The following is a 17,309-nucleotide window of genomic DNA, read 5'->3' as shown; positions in this document are numbered from 1 at the left end:
ATATTTTTTATAACTATTTCAATATAATTGGCTTTCTTAAAACATAATTTATTTGATACATTTAAAAACTTCAGTGTAGGAAAGGATCCATCCAGAGCTTTTCCCTACCAAAGGTAAATGAAGCCTCTACTCTGACATTCACACTACAGATCCCCAAGAAAAAGAGAAGATTCAAAGAAGTCGTCAATGGTAGACATCATGGAGGATCTTCAGGGAAGAAATTCATTAGGGAAAAAATCTAACTTTCAAGTAAAATCTGATTTTTCATAATATGCAGTTTGTGGGCAGAGCATTTCCAGAAATATTATAGCCAAATTCCAAAACCTCCAAGTCAAAGAGAAAATATTAAAAGCTGCCAGAAACGAACAATTCAACTACCAAGGCTCCATAGTCAGGATTACACAGGATCAGGCAGCATCTACATTAAGGGCTCGGAATGTGATATTCTGGAAGGCAAAAGATCTTGGTTTACAACGGAGAATCAACTACCCAGCAAAACTGAACATCCTCTTTCAGGGGAAAAGATGGACTTTCAATGAAACAGGGGACTTTCAAACTTTCCTATTGAAACATCCAAAGCTGAACAGAAAGTTTGATCCCCAAATACAGGACTCAGGGGAAGCATAGAGAGGGTGAACAAGAAGGACTAACTGTGAGGAACTTAATGATGTTGAACTGTTTGTATTCCTGCAGAGGAAGAAGATACAAATAACTCATATGAACCTTCTCATTTATTTATTTATTTATTTAGGTTTGTTGTTTGTTTTTTTTTGCAAGACAGTGGGGTTAAGTGACTTGCCCAAGGCCACACACCTAAGTAATTATTAAGTGTCTGAGGCCAGATTTGAACTCAGTTACCTCTGACTCCAGGGCCAGTGCTCTATCCACTATGCCACCTAGCCGCCCTTGAACCTACTCACTTATAAGAGCAGTTAGAAGGAGCATATATAGACAAGGCACAGGAAGGAGCTGAATATAATAGTATAATATAGTAAAATATGGAGTCAGTGGGTGATAAAGTACTAGGAGAAAGGGAAAGGAGAGGAAGAAGGGACTAAGTCACATAAGAATCAAGAAAAAGCTTTGAAAATGGAGTGGAATAGGGGAAGACAAGGGGGAGTGATTGCTGTGAGCCTTCATTCTCATCAGAAATGGCTCAGAGAAGAAATAACAAGCACACTTTTCTTTATCTCTGTTCTTGAGGTTTATCTTTTTGAGGGGGAAGGAGGTTTATGTTTACTCACAAGATTATTGTAATAATATAAAATAAATAAACTAAAAAATTTTAAAAAAAAAGAAAATACATCCTAGATATCCTGGGCAGATACTTATTTCAAATCTCAGGGTTTTTCCCAGAAACTGGAGGCCTTAAATGCTAGAGTAAAGAACAAATGTTCTTTTTTTCCAGATATTGAGGTTTTTATTGATCAAGAATAAAAAGGTTGGTCAGACTTTAGTTTTAGGAAGAATATCTTGTTAGTTATGTGAAGGGTGAAGAAATACCGTAAAATTTCTGTAACACTGGGTCCCAAAGTCTCCTACAACTACTACTGTAAAAAATAATTTACTCTCAGGGGCTGCTAGATGGCCCTGGAATCAGGAGGACCTGGGTTCAAATTCGGCCTCTGACACTTAATACTTATTAACTGTTTGACCTTAATCCCCTTGCCCTGCAAAATAATTTACTCTCCCTGCCAATATATCTGGCAAATAGTAGGTGTTTAATAAGTGATGGTGAGTAAATGAATGGAGGGCTGGGATTGCAGCGGCCCAGTGAAAGACCAGAGGTAGATATGACACTGTCAAAAATTAGCAAGCAAGTAAAATTCACCATAGTTCAAAGGGCCCAGGAATGACATTTCATTTGCTTATTTAGTAGCTTAATCAGCATGAAGCAAAAGTGGAGAGCTCAGCCACTATTTGGTATTCTATTGGGAAAGGAATGGAGGGGTGAGAGATTATTTTTATTTATTTGTTTTTTGTATTGCCTAAAACAGAAAAAAGATTGAGTTGCAAACTGTAGTTTTCGATCAGGCACAAAATTTTTTTCTTCTTAAGTATGTAATAAGAACAACCTGTAGTTTTCCAAATTGTTTCTCTGGCTTAAATCCTGTTTAAGAGATTATTTTTAGGTGTTTTTTTTTTTGCAAGGCAAATGGGGTTAAGTGGCTTGCCCAAGGCCACACAGCTAGGTGATTATTAAGTGTCTGAGACCGGATTTGAACCCAGGCACTCCTGATTCCAAGGCTGTTGCTTTATCCATTACGCCACCTAGCCACCCCAAGAGATTATTTTTAGAGAGAAATAGTGCCTAATGTAGAGGATTAGTAGTGGCATCAAGGCAGAGCAATGAAATCCAGGTAAGATTTCAAACCACATTGTTTCTTGCATTCTCACTACCCATCAAATTATTTCCATTCAACTTTACTTGAATTTTTTTTTAACCCTGTGTTTGTTTAGATTGGTGATATTAGCTGTAATTTGGGGCCTTTTGTTTTTAAGCTGAACGGGCAGTATTTTAGTTGAAATTGTGGTGCAGAGACAGGCAGTCCAGAGTACTGAAGTGTGAAGTTACTGCTGCTCCAAATGTAATTTTAACTGATAACGGCTTTTTTTGTGGTTAGACTAACCCAACCACCTGGGTATAAATAAATTGGTGTGAATGTACCACCCTCATGCTCAAATAAACTTTAAAAAAAAATGTCACTAATGCAGCCTGATACTATTCCCCTCCCCACCCGCCCTTAGTAACTTGGTAGTTATAGTCCTGAGTTAACTGCCTAAATCTGTCTAGCACAGGTTTAAAGCTTTTCCTTTTTCTTTGAGGTGGGAAGAAGTCTGTTTCTCACACCTGGGCTCTTTATAGAAGTTAAATCCAGTTCTAAAACTGTTTTTGATTATTATCTCTGATAAAGAGCATACTACAGAATGAATGGGGATAGTGTTTCTAAAATGTTCTCACGATGATAGGGGTTGGAATTATGAAATTCTATATCATTTTGGTGTATTTTTTGATCCAGACAAAGTTTACCAGATTGTGAACTAATTAATGGCTGTTTAATTTGAGGTAACAGGGATTGTAAAACTAACTTTTTGTAAAACTAAACATATTTACATGGTTTAAAAGTGGTACAAGTTATCTCTGTAATTTATGTTGTTCATATTATGTTGAGATTTAGTCCCTAAGTATTCTTTAACTTATGATAGAACATCATTTATTAGAGTCTCTTATTTTATAAAAAGATGAATCCAACTTTCAAAAAAATTATCCAAGTAAGGAACTTTGATAATCTCAGGTAACACATACCCTTCCATTTCTTTCTTCAAACATATTTGCCTCTAATTCTAGTTTGCAGAGAAAAAAATTTCTGCTTACAAGTAATGAATTGGCCTTTTATGCCTCCCTGAGGGATATTTAATGAAGGTTATTCACTTGGTCTCATTTTATATTGACCATTTAGTTTCCAGAAAAATCTGTCTATAAATGTTGCCTCCATTTCCTTTCTTCTCACTCCTCAACTTTTGTTAGTCTGGCTTCTGACCTCAGCACTGAAATTGTTCTCTCCAAAGGTATCAGAACTGTTTTAATTGTCAGCCTGGATGTTCTCTAGCTTGTGACAGAGATGACAGGATCAATATGCAGAATGAGACAGACTCTAGTTAGAGAATTTGTTTTGATTGATTATCAATATTTATTAAAAAATGTTTAGTTTTTCTTTTTTACAGATTAGAGGTTACAAAAGAGAACTAAATGCTTGTTAAGTGGGGTGGAAAGTTGATTTTTTAAAATAATTTTTTTTTTAAATTCCCAATCTGATAGCTTTTTCTTATTTCTCATTCTTGATTGCTGCTCAGGAGTTGACTCTGTCTCTCCTCCTGGATTTTTTTTTGTTTTTTTTTTTGCAAGGCAAATGGGGTTAAGTGGCTTGCCCAAGGCCACACAGCTAGGTAATTATTAAGTGTCTGAGACCTGATTTGAACCCAGGTACTCCTGACTCCAGGGCTGGTGTTTTATCCACTGCGCCACTTAGCCACCCCTACCTTCTGGATTTTCTTTTTGAGTCTTTGTTACTCAGGCTCTCTTTTGGTTCTCCTACCAACCTGCTGTGCTTTCTCAGTTTCCTTTGCTGTTCTTCATCCACATAATGCCTCTTAGATATGGATCTTCATCTTGGACCTCTTCTCTCTACGCTCTCACTTGGTGACCACATTGGCTTATCATCAGGATGATAATCATGATAATCAGATAACCAATCACTCCAAGATTGACACATCCAGCTTTCAAGCTCTTGTCCCCCATCACTATGTTTCTGGACATTGAAACCAAAAGATCACATATGCTTTTCAAATTAGGCATGACTAAAACAGAACTCATTATCTTTCCTCCCACACCCATCTGAACTTGCTTATTTCTTTTGAGGGGACTTTAATCCTTCCAGACTCATTTCACATTTCCAAATCATTTGCCAAATCTTGTTTTTCTCCTCCATATCTCCCCAGTTTCCTAATCTCAGCTCTTCTCATTTTTCTTCAGGACTGCTGTAATTGCATTGTATTTGACTGCCCCTCTCCAGTCTATCTTCTGCACAAATGCCGAAAATGATTTTCTTTTTAAAGATTAGTTTTTTATGTCTTTTATTTTTTTACATCCCTATAATTTCCCTTAACATCCCTCCCTCATCCAGAGCCATTCCATATGTTCTCAAGTAATGTTTTTTTAAAAAATAAAAATAAAAGGGAAGAGGGAAAATAATTTAGCATAACTGATCAATGCATTGAAAATAATCTGAAAATTAAAAAGTCAACATACCATATTTGAAGACCTCCCATCTTTGTAAAGGGGTTAGGTAGAGTTATTTTCTCATATTTCTTCTTTGGAACTTACTTCTTTGTAATTTTGCAACATTTTATTTTTGATTTTTATGGATTTTTTCTATTTACTACAATTATTGTCCATATTATTTTCTTGGTTCTGCTTACTTAGTTCTGTTTTTGTTCTTATATATCTCTCCATAATTCTCTATAGTGATCATATTCATCATTTCTTGTATCTTAGTAATATTCTATTACATTCATGTACCAGAATATGTTCAACCATTCTCCAATGTATATCTACTTTGTTTCCAATTCTTGCTCTCACAAAAAGTGCTGCTTTAAATATTTTGGTATATAAGGCATATATGTTTTGGTATATATAGTTGGTCTTCTCATCAATGGGATATAAACCTTGTAGTGCAGTCTCTGAGTCTAAGGGAATGAATATTTAGTCATTTCATTTCCATGATTCCAAATTGCTTCTCAAAATGATTGTACTAATTCATAGCTTCACCAATAATGTGCTAGTGTATCGTACAACATTAAAAATTTCCATCTTTTTGTCACTGTTGCCAATTTACAGTGTAAAAAGTAAAATCTCTGAGTTGATTTGATTTGCATTTCTTAATTTGGAACTTTCTTTCAAATGGTTAATAGTTTGCAATTGGTACAAGAATGATTTTTATATCTTTTGATCACATATCTACTAAGAAATGACTTGATTTCATATATGTGTGTGTCTGCATATGTTTGAGTGTGTGTGTGTGTGTGTATGTGTATGATAGATTAATCCTCAATTATTTTGTCAATTGGAATGATATTTACCTTTCTATTGTTGACTTTTGGCTTTTGTTGTTATATAAAAATTTTTTTTTAGGTTTGAATTTTTTGTAGCCTATAACTTTCCTGAAATTATTAATTATCTTAATTGATATCTTTATAAATTCCTTAGGTTTTTAGAGTAAACTATCATATCTTCATCAAATGGGGAGTGTTTCAACTTTTCTTTACCTATTTTTTACACCTTTAGTTTCTTTCTCATTGCTATTGCTAGCATTTCGAGAATGACATCAAGTAATAATGAGGATAGTGGACATCCTTGCTTTGTCTTGTATTTATTGAGAAAGTTTCTAGTTGTATCCTCATTTAAAAATTTTTTTGTTGTTTTAGATGATTTTATGATATTTTTTTTTCTAAGCAGTCGATTTAATAAAAATCTGGGGGAGATGACCAGCATGTCTGATGACAAAGTTGATGCTAGTCAGCTTAGACTACAGGGGTGAATTTAATTAGACAGACTTACACTTATGTTCAAAAAGTAATCTCCACAAATACAAAACAGGGAAACAATGTTTACAGAGCAACTAGTCTGAAAAAAAATCTAGAGACCAAAGCAAATTCTACATGAATCAAGTGGTAAATGGCAGCCAAAAGGTCAATCTGTCCTCCCATGTGTCACTGAGAAGCAGAGAGGAAAAGGTGACTGTGCCACAGTAACCAAGCCATCTTTGGCCACGTCTGGAATACTGTGTTCAGTTCTGAGTCCTACAATTTCAGAAAGAAACTACTATCTTTTAAAAGGTCCACTTCTTAGTTACAGTAAGACATCAGAAATTAATGGGAGATGTCATAAAGATAGATTTCAAGTCAGTGAATAGGATTTCCAAACAATTAGGACAATCAAAAGGGTAATGGACCATCTCAGGAGTCAGAGAATCCCTTTCACTAGAGTCTTCAAACAAAAGCTTAATATTACCTTGTCAAATATATTGTGGAAGAGAATCTTGTTCAGCTAAGATTCCTTTCTTCTCTAGGTTTAGTTTGTGACTAATAGTCATTAAGTACTAGATGACATAAATTTGTTTCTGAAATGTTTATAAAATAATTCATAAATTGTATATCTGTATAGTCATTTACATGTGTACAGATATATAATGTGTTTGGATATATGTGTATAGAGATATAAATATATTCAGGAGGAGTATTACATAGTTTTAAAATTAGATCTAAAACATTTAAAATTATTAATCCCATCATTATGGTACTAGTACTTATAAACTTTTTTTAAAAAATGGTACAATTTGTACTTGGAATGCTTATGTTAACTTGATGTATTTAGTATACATAAAACGGTATTTTTCTAAACAGACATGTTTCTAAAGATTTCTCTACAAAATAATACATAAAACATTTTAAAAATATAAAACACTATTATAATCTTTATATTTACTTTTTTTTATGCTTTTCACATCAACCATAGTACTTTTTCCTAACCAAATAAATACTTTCATCTTTTCTAATGTCAGATTACTGTTGCTTGCTTAGATCAGTATACTATAACAGTGTATCCCCTGGTTCTCTGAGCACATTCCCCTCTTGCTGCCATCTCTGTTGTAATAGTAAGAAGTCGATGTCTCTATCATCCATCATTTCCAGTCACTTCAATTGCAAGATGACCTTATTAGCTGCTTCCAATGAATTTATTAAATTCTGCAGTTCTTCTTTATTCATTTCTACAGAATATTGTTTAATGTCATCATTTTCCTTTACATCTAGATCAAGGTTCAGAAGTGGGACTTGCAATGTAGCAATCTTATCACTAGAGAGAGCAAGCTTTAACTGCCAATCAAAATCCTGTAACTGAGTAGAAGAAATGGCAATTATTTCTCCTAAGAGGGCTTTCCTAATTTCATCCTTCCGACTTTTCAAACATTTCATGATTGTCTTCTGATGATCTGAGCTTAAGTGATTCAACTGTTCAATCACCTTTTCAAAATCTTTATTTTTACCAATGACAGTTTTGAAAAATTTGGAAAGATCCTCCAGTATACTAATCCATTCAGATGAATCCCAAATAATGTCATAATCCTTAAATTGAGGATAGGCACGTCCACAAATTCCATCAATTACTTTATGAAGAAGCTTGGGCCCGAGTTCCGCTGGCACCTTCTCCAGGCCCTGCAAGGGCAGGTCCTCTCCCGCCTCCATGCTCGGCCGTGGCCCGGAGACCCCGGCGGGGGATCACCGATTTTATGATATTTTTAAAAATATCTCTATACCCAGATGTTATAGGGTGTTGTTAGTACAAATGAATATTGTACCTTGTCAAAAGCTTTTTCAATATCTGTTGAGATATTCATGTAGTTTTTGATATTTTGTTTTTAATATGAATAATCATGTTGATTATTTTCTTAATTTTGAACTGTTTTTGCATCCCTGGTATAAATTCAACTTGGTTGTAATGAATCATTTCTTGGTTATGTTACTATTTTCTGTTTGACAGAATTTTATTTAAAAATGTTTTTAATCAGATATAAATTAATGATATTGGTCTACAGTCCTGTGCTTTATCAAACTCTCCTGGTATTAAGTATTATGGTAGAGGGCTTTCCTTCTTATTTTTTGAGAATAATTTATATAACATAGTTAAAAGTTTGATAGCATTCTGTGACTCCTGTGAATCCATCAGGACCAGATTTTTTCCCCCTTAGTTTCCTTTACAGTTAGTTCTGTTTAGTTTTCAAGATTAGATTATTTAAAATCTCTATTTGGTCTTCTGTTGGTTTGAATATTTTACACTTTTGAAGGTATAATAGTTATATTCTATTTCTTAGTTTTGTTAGCATATGGTTGTGCATAATAAGTTTATTCTTTTTATTTCTTCTGATTTTTTGATTTGACATTGAAAATTATTTTTATTAAAAAAGTGTCACTTTCCTATTTCCTCAATTATATTGGCTCCCTATGGCAGCCCTCTCCTGCATTTTCTTATTATATTTCAATACATCAAAGATCTATTTTTTCTTTAATGTTAATACTCCTTTCACTAATGCAAATCACAATCTCAATGTCTGAATACATGGTCTCCAAGAGTTACTTATGATAGGACCACTTCCTATAAAGGTATCCATTTCTCCCCCCAACATAGGTTAGACTAATTTCCCCTGAACAGCTGTTCCTGGTGCTCAGATGGTTCAGGTGCTGAGGTTCGAGCTGTGCTTTTCTCATTATGCTTCCCGGTAGTCTCTGACCACCTTTAACATGGCTTCCTGGTTATCCAATGGCATAAAAAACTCACCTGGATGGAATTGAGGTCCATCAGACTTGGAGGATACCCAAGGCTTTGAGATTTTGGCCTGTTGATTATATGGTTCCAAAATGAGATGAAGAGAGCTTTGTCTACCCTCTTGGCAAGGACTAGAGAATCCTTTTTGAATATCTTTTGTATGATACAGCTAATCTGCTTCTGTAACTATTGAATGACCTTTCAGTTTCTCAATTAATTCTAATATCAAACCTGAACCAACTAGCCTGACCCAATGGGTCTGCCTCTAATAATTTATCATTTCATTTGATCCTCACAACAACCCTGGTAGGTGATTGCTAGTATTATTATCCATTTTTATAGAAGAGGAAACTAAAGTAAACAGAGGTGAAGTAATTTGTTTAACGTCATACAGATTTTTGCATTGGGTTCTGAATTACCACAATTATCTTAATAGGAGTATGTATCTCTCTGTAAATGAGACCACATGATTTGGTTTTAGAATATAGTCAAAACACAAAACATTCTTCCAGTTTATGCTTTATTTACTTTTAAGCTGCTCCCTTATTTAAACAAGCTTCCCCTTTTCAGTATCAAGAAAGAGTTAATAATAGCTAGTTCTTAAAATTTAAACTGCAAACTTCCTTTTTTTCTGATCATCAAAATCAACTTCCTTGAACTAAAATAATAAATTTGTCATTTTCAGAGAGTAATTAAAAGGTCTAAGTGCTGTTTTTATATAACTTTCAGAATTTTATTCTTCTTTTTCCTTAAAATAAATTCTACAGAGTGTTCCCCAAAACATTTATAGAAACATTGAAACCATAATTTGGAAATTCACAGTAGAGAAATTTCAGTCACAAATTTGGTCTCTAATTAGTTTACAATTAATAGGATTTTTTATTAAATGTTTATTTGACTAATTGACTCTGAAGGTCACCAATCTTGACCATAATTGACAAGAGAGGAATGTTCTATATACATATTAGTATAAGTAGGAAAATGCATAATATTTCCGAATAAGCCACTTGGCAGATTGTTTTAACATGAAGTGCATATACTCTTTCTTTAGTCAAAGAAAAAAGGATTGAGTGTAGAAGAGAAGAGAACTCGTATGATGGAGATCTTTTTTGAGACGGTAAGTAAATTTTCTTTACATTTTTATTATTTTCAATAGATTTTCTGTTGGCAAAATACAAGATAAGGTAGAGAGACCTAGTCCATTAGAGGGCCAATCTTGGAGTCAGAAAAACATGAGTCCTTATCCTATCTCCTTATGTATATTAACTGTATAACTCTGAGAAAGTTGTCTGACCTTCCAAGGTAGTTCACCCAGACTTGGGAGTTCTTTAGGCAGATGTATTCACAAGTCTGGACTCTCTGCCAAGGCCTCCTCTCCCCAAAAAAGAGGAATTAATAGTAATAACTAAGCCAATTATTAGTAATGTTAATAACAGATTTTTACATAGGATTTTCATAGATTTAGAACTGGAAGGGGCCTTTAAGGTGAGTCTTCGTAGACCCAGCAAGGTTAAATGACTTCCAAAGATCATACAGAAAGAAAGGATCCCAGTCAAAACAGACTGGCAAATTTTCTGAATAGGAAGTGCCATTTGACCAATTTTGATGGTTTCTTTGAGCCTTTTTTCTTCTTCGCATCATTTACTAAATGGATATAAACAAGTCACTTAACCCTGATTATTTCACATCCTGGATCATCTCTGGTCATCCTGATTCCTATCTGGCCACTGGATCCAGATGTCCCAAGGAAAAAGTGAGGCTGGTAACTTAGCACAGCACCCCCTCCCTCAAATCTAATTCACGTGCTTATTGTGACATCACCTCCTTGATGTCATGGTCTTCTTCGAGAACAAAGGACAGTCATCATCATGAAGAATTCATACATTCTTAATTAGTAGAAAATGAAACTTCAGTTCCATAAACAATTATGCCATCTATGCAGATTAGGGAACAAGATCATGAAACTTCTGATAGTACATTTGACTGTCTGATAATATATTTGAAAAAAATGACAAATAATTTTTTGATTAATTTGAGGTTTGTGATTAGTGTGTGTGTGTGTGTGTGTGTGTGTGTATTTAACATTTTTAACTTGACCAGCTAAAATCATCATTACTTATTCTTCCACTTCATAAGTGTAATGATCCCCCATATGGTCTTTGAGCAAATAAAATGGTCCTTGATAGTCTTTGGAAAGGCAAAAAGGAAAAGAGAAATCCAGATTATATCTGTATCAACTGTATAAATATTCTTAAGAATCTTTTGACTTCTCAAGAAATTTGCTCAAATTACATATTTTTCTCTGCCCCTCATAAACTATAGCAACAGGATGCTATAGAAGAAGGCTGAAACCTTCTCTGTCCCCCTTGATACTATTCTCTTTCCTCCAAGTTTACTCTGTATATGTCTTGTTTGTACATGGTTATTTGTTTTCTCCATTAGAAAGTGAGTTCCTGGCAAAGAATTGGAAATCAAGTAAATGTCCTTCAATTGGGGAATGGCTTAGCAAACTGTGGCTCATGTATGTCATGGAACACTATTGTTCTATTAGAAACCAGGAGGGACGGGAATTCAGGGAAGCCTGGAGGGATTTGCATGAACTGATGCGGAGTGAGATGAGCAAAACCAGAAAAACACTGTACACCCTAACAGCAACATGGGGGTGATGATCAACCTTGATGGACTTGCTCATTCCATCAGTGCAACAATCAGGGACAATTTTGGGCTGTCTGCAATGGAGGGTGACATCTGTATCCAGATAAAGAACTATGGAGTTCAAACAAAGATCAAGGACTATTTCCTTTAATTTAGGGGGAAAAAAACCTGATCTTATGTTTCTTCCTGAAGGATATGATTTCTCTCTCATCACACTCAATTTGGATCAATGTACAACATGGAAACAATGTAAAGACTGACAAATTGCTTTCTGTGGGTGGGGTAGGGGGAGGAGAAGTAAGATTGGGGGAAATATTATAAAACTCAAAAACAAATAAAATCTTAATTAGAAAGTGAGTTCCTTGAGGCCAGGGGATTTTTCCCTTTTTTTCATCCCTGGTTTATAGCATAGTACCTAACTGATAGTAAATGCCTAATTAATACTTACTGATTTAACTTAGGTTTAAATTCTTGCTTTGCTATTTATTGCCCTGTGACTTTGGGCAATCTTCTGTTGTTTCTGTAAAATGAGAGACATTGACTAGATAACCTTTGGGGGGACCCTTCCAGCTCTAACTCTCTGATCCATGACAGTAGTCATGTGAATCAATCAGAGTATGAATTTAGTGTTAGAATGGAAATAGAGATTATTTCTTTCATTGTATTTATAACTTCAGTGCTTGGCTCCTAGTATCAGATTTTAATTGAATATTTGTTGATTGATTCATAAATGTAAAGATCAAGTGGAAAGTAAATATGCGTTTGATTTATATCTTTTAAACAGAAAGATGTATTTCAGTTGAAAGATATGGAGAAGATTGCTCCCAGAGAGAAAGGAATTAGTAAGTATCATCATTACTTTATTTTTTGTATCTTTAAAGATTCAAGGAAGTTACTGTTGATTTTTGTGTGGTGTTTTATTTTTGGTACATTGACCTTTTTATTTTTTTTGCAATTTTGTTGTGTTTCCTCTTATTTTAGTCTAAGGACTCAAGAAGACCTGTATTTAAATCCTCTTTCTCTTGATATTTACTTGGTACTTAGGACCTTGGGCAAGTCTTTTGACCTCTTGGAGACACTGTTCACTCATCTAAAATGGATGTAATAATACTATTTACTTCACAAGGTTGTAAGGATAAATGATAATATATGTAAAGCATTTTGCAAATCTTAAAGCAATTTCAAGTCCTAGCTAAGATTATTGTTGTTGTTATCACTTTTGTGATTCCATCCATGTGGAGATCTCCCTAGTAGAGAGCACCCTCCACTGTTAGAGGTCTGAAGCACCTATGTAGCACAGAGAAAGAGAGCTGGAATACCGAGGATCCGTGTGACTTGTCCATGGTCCCACATTAATATGTATCAGAGAGGATTGATCCCTGGTCTTCAGGAAGTCAAGGTTCATTCTCTGTCCTTTACAGCAGCACTAGAGAAGATAAAATAAACCCAAAGGCTAAAGGAGCTCAAGACAGTTATTAATAATTCACTGTAAAATTATTAACTGTAATTTTCATGAAGCATTTGAAAATGTCAGTGTTGCATTTGAATTATTTCTTCCAAACTCTATTTCAAAACTGACATCTCAGCTTCTCAATGAAATGATGTCTTTAGACCTCTCAGTGATAGATTTATTTGGTCTCTTTGGGTCTTGACATTTGTCCGTGAGAGCAGTTTTTGGTGTTGTCCTTTTTTGCTTGGTTTATGGAAGGATATAGCTATTATAATTTGATTAAAAATTTGTCTTAAAATATATTGTCTAAAAACCAATGCTGTTATCTTCTAGTTGTTTCCAACACTAATAAAAAAGCATTTCCATAATAGAGAACATAAAAAAGGGGCTTTTTGGGAAACTATGAACCTCCCTTTTCTCTTGGCATCAGAATGTTATTTTATGTGTGACTATTTTCTCCACAGTATTATCCTCCCTTAAAATCCCTGCTTATTTCCCTTTTTATATATATTTCTATATCAAACTCTGTGTGTGTGAGAATGTGTGCTCATTCAACCCTCCTTTGTCATCTTAGAAAAGAATGAGATTTATCTCATTGAATGTGAATTTTGGGGAGAATGTATTTCTGTTTTGTTCTGTTTTCACCAGTATGCAGTGTACCTTTCCATGAACTTCAGGACCATTTGGAATAACTAGTGCCCTTTATTGTCTTCTTTCCTCCTTGAAATTGTATTTTAAAAAAACTTAATTGTTTAAAAAAATTACAAAGAATTTCAGAGGTGTTGTTGTGGATGGAGTGCTGGCCCTGGAGTCAGGAGGACCTGAGTTCAAATTCAGCCCCAGACACTTGATTCTTTCTAGCTATGTGACCTTGGGCAAGTCACTTCACCCCACTGCCTCACAAAAACAAAAACAAAATCTCTGAATGTACTTTGCCTTTATCTAACCTGTCGGTTCCTTTTGATTTAGTGAAGCTTCCTATACTATAAAGGACACATCCCTTATCTATCTCCTGTAGCTAATGATATACATTCTCTTTAACAAGCATACTTTTAAAAAATAGCCAGCTGTACTATAATAAAAACAACATCTTTTTGTTTGTTTGTTTTTTGTTTTATTTTAATATAGTAATACTACTAGCAGAATTGTGAATGACACATTCTCCATCGACTAATAGTGGGGTGTTTCACACTTTGAGTGATAAAACCTTTCTCTTATTTGTGCTGGCTTATTGGCATTAACTAGGCAAACTGATAAGAAAATTCATTCAACACTCTAATGCCCAATTCTTCTCTTTCTTCCATGTCTGCATACTTTTCTTAAACACCCCAATTATCAGAAATAACAGGTTCCAACCATTTCTCCTTTATTTCTATCCTAATGTATTCTTTTTACTTTTCTTTCCCCTCTTGAAAAACTCAGAACAAAATCAGTCTCTGTTCTCCAAATCATTCTTTTTTTCTTGTTTATCTCTTTCAGCATTCTTGAAAACATGAAGGTTTTTAGAAACCTTATTTCTTTACCCTTTATCATGATAATAATTCCTTTCAGTTGTTCAAACAAATTTATCTTTTCTGGGTAAATTTTTTCTGAATTTTTATGTTTGTATCTCAAAGATTCACCTTGACTCTGGACTTTTTCATTAGAAATGCTTTATTCTATTGAATATTTTATTTTCAACTTTGCTGGTTATTATTCTTGGTTGTAATCCAGTATCTTTTGCTTTTTAGAATATTTTTTTCAAGATTTTCTCTGATTTATATTTTAAGCTTATAGGTTTTATGTATTCCTAATTGTGTTTCTTTAAGTTTTGGATTACTTCTTTTTGGTTGTTTACAGTGTTGTTTCTTTAACATAAGGAGTCTGGATTTTGATTATGCCATTCCTGGAAATTTTCCTTTGAGGATTCATTCCAAGAGGTGATTAGTAGTTTGTTTTTTAATCTTTACTTTGTCCTCTGGTCTTAGTAGATCTAGAAATTTTTCAATTATGATTTCTTACAGTATAGTGTCCAGGTTTTTTTTTTTTTAATAAGGGAATTCATTGATTCATTAATTATCTTTCCCAATTCATTTGTTTTTTTAATCAAACATCTTAATTTTATCTTTTTTTTAGACTATAGATTTTATTCAGTATTTCTTCTTGTCTCATGGAGTCATTGATCTTTTTTTTATTGCTGTTGTTTTTAAGTTATCAGGGAATTGATTTCCTGGTTAGGGGTTACCCCCTTTCTTTTCTAAGTTACTTATTTTCCCTCCACTTCTTTCTCCCAGAGATTTTTTCCATTTTTTTTAAATCCCTTGTTTCATTTGCTCTAAGTATCTGTGTAGTCCTTGTAGAAAATTCCTTTATTTCTTTGAGTCTAAACTTGAAATTGTTATAGACTTACTTTTTTTTGGGGGGGGGGGAGTGTAATCTCTAGATTTGAAATAGTTGTTGATATTAGTGAGTGTTTTCTTTGATTTACTCCTTTCCAGCTTTGCTTCCTGAATCAAGGTTATGTGCCAAGGCTAGACTGCCTTTCTGTACTTTGAGTGAGGTCTTTAGTCCTACTTAGTCTCTCCTTGAGAGAGAGCCAGTTGTTAAGCTAACTTTGACTTCTTAGGGTCATCCTTTTTTGCCTCTTTGAAGTTCAGCTCTATTGTCAGAGCTCATTGCCAGTATCTCGGGATAGAATATAAGAGACCACCAAGAACCTGGTCTGGGGTGTCTTGCTCTGAGTGCTGCTGTAGTCAGGTGCTACTTGTTGCCTTTCATGGGGATCCTTCCACTCTTGCTTAATCTGGACATAAGCACCTATTTGCTCTGGGGTGAGCTTTGCTGATTCAAGGCTCCCTTTGCAGTTTATGACTTGCCCCATATCAGACCTCCAGCTTATATCAGGGGCTGAACTTGAATCCAGTTCCTCTTGACTCCCTCTATCCACTGAACCAACCTGTGTCTCATGAAATTCAAAGGCAATGATGGTAAAGGTAATATAGGCACTTGTAAACTGATTTAGAAGCCTTAGGCTCTCCATAGTATATTCTAGGTTCTTTTGAATAAAAATCTGATCCTAAGAAAATGAAAAGAGCCTTGAGACATATCTCTTTCTAGGGTCATTTGAAGCTTTACACTTTAAGGGCCATTATGGAGTTTTCCATTCATTTGTTATCTTTGGGTGATTCTAATTTAAATTTATAATACTGTTTTTCTTTCTGATAGCTTCTATGTCAGTAAAGGAAGTCCTTCAAAGCCTAGTTGATGATGGCATGGTAGACTCTGAGAGGATTGGAACATCTAATTATTTCTGGGCTTTTCCAAGCAAAGCATTGCATTCAAGAAAACGAAAACTGGAGACATTGTCAACTCAGGTAAGCAAGAATTATGAGAAAAAATAGGCCTTTTTTTTGTGAAAGGAGCATAGATTTTTAAAATGTCTTTCAGTGATAACAGCAGGTGGCAGAATAGCTACAGTATTGAGTTTAGTGCCAGAAAAGACCCAAGTTCAAATCCTACCCCAACTATTACTACCTTTAAGTGACTCTAGGTGAAGATTAAATCAAAAAGAAAAAACCAAACACCTGCCAATATTTTGGTGGAGGAGTCTCCTCTTTTGACTTATTGTGCAAAATTTTTTTTAAATAGAAAAAAAATCCATCATATATATATATATATATATTATAATAAATAGAAGAGTCCTATAGTATAACATTAATACATCATTAGTGCTATAATAAATTTGTAAAATTTAATTTCTTTGGTGTGGGAAACTGAAGAACTCTTAGCAATTGGGCAATTTTTCTGTAAATTGTAATCTAAAAGAAACAGTATTGAGTGTCTTGCTCAGTTTACACTGTCCATTTGTGTATCAAAAGTAGTAACTTGAACCCAGGTCTCCCTGATTCTAAATCTGGCTCTTTATCCACTGTGCTTCACTACTTTAAAATGACTGGCTATGGGGATGAGGGAGGAGGAATGTGTCGTTTATTTTTGTAAGAAACTGATATATCAAATCCATAGGATTTTGCTGCATCTTTTGTTGTGGTGTTTTGAAATGAAATATCCTGTGAAACCTATATTGTTTTTCATGCTTTGTGTAGCAGTTATTAGAATAGATAGCAACAAATTATTGTAATACTAAGGAGAATTGAGCAGAAGTTGGATAAAGGATTGTCTTATATGTATAGGATAAGAGGACCAAAGATAGGAAAAGTGAAGGATAATTGATTGCTGATCTGTACATCCCATTGATACTCCGATAATAAAGATTTCAAGAGATCTCAAGGAAGGTCACCTTTGGGATGACTTTCTATGAAAGTATTTTGAAAGCTCATGAGTTCA

At 34.3% G+C, this 17,309-nt stretch overlaps 1 protein-coding gene and 1 pseudogene across 1 annotated transcript in view; one reads left to right on the top strand and one right to left on the bottom strand.

The window, feature by feature from the left end:
• MND1 (meiotic nuclear divisions 1) overlaps positions 1-17,309 on the top strand; it is a 105,198-nt gene that overhangs the window by 1,486 nt on the left and 86,403 nt on the right. The window contains exons 2-4 of the mRNA XM_074229107.1: positions 9,933-9,998; positions 12,321-12,378; positions 16,191-16,339. Of these exons, the coding sequence (XP_074085208.1) occupies positions 9,933-9,998; positions 12,321-12,378; positions 16,191-16,339 (273 nt within the window). The remainder of the gene's footprint in view (positions 1-9,932; positions 9,999-12,320; positions 12,379-16,190; positions 16,340-17,309) is intronic.
• LOC141516208 (COMM domain-containing protein 8 pseudogene) lies at positions 7,158-7,806 on the bottom strand (annotated as a pseudogene).

Source organism: Macrotis lagotis, chromosome 3 (genome assembly GCF_037893015.1).
Source record: "Macrotis lagotis isolate mMagLag1 chromosome 3, bilby.v1.9.chrom.fasta, whole genome shotgun sequence".
Taxonomy (NCBI): Eukaryota; Metazoa; Chordata; class Mammalia; order Peramelemorphia; family Peramelidae; genus Macrotis; species Macrotis lagotis.
Note: the sequence above shows the minus strand (reverse complement) of the source record. Positions and strands in the feature narration are given on the sequence as shown.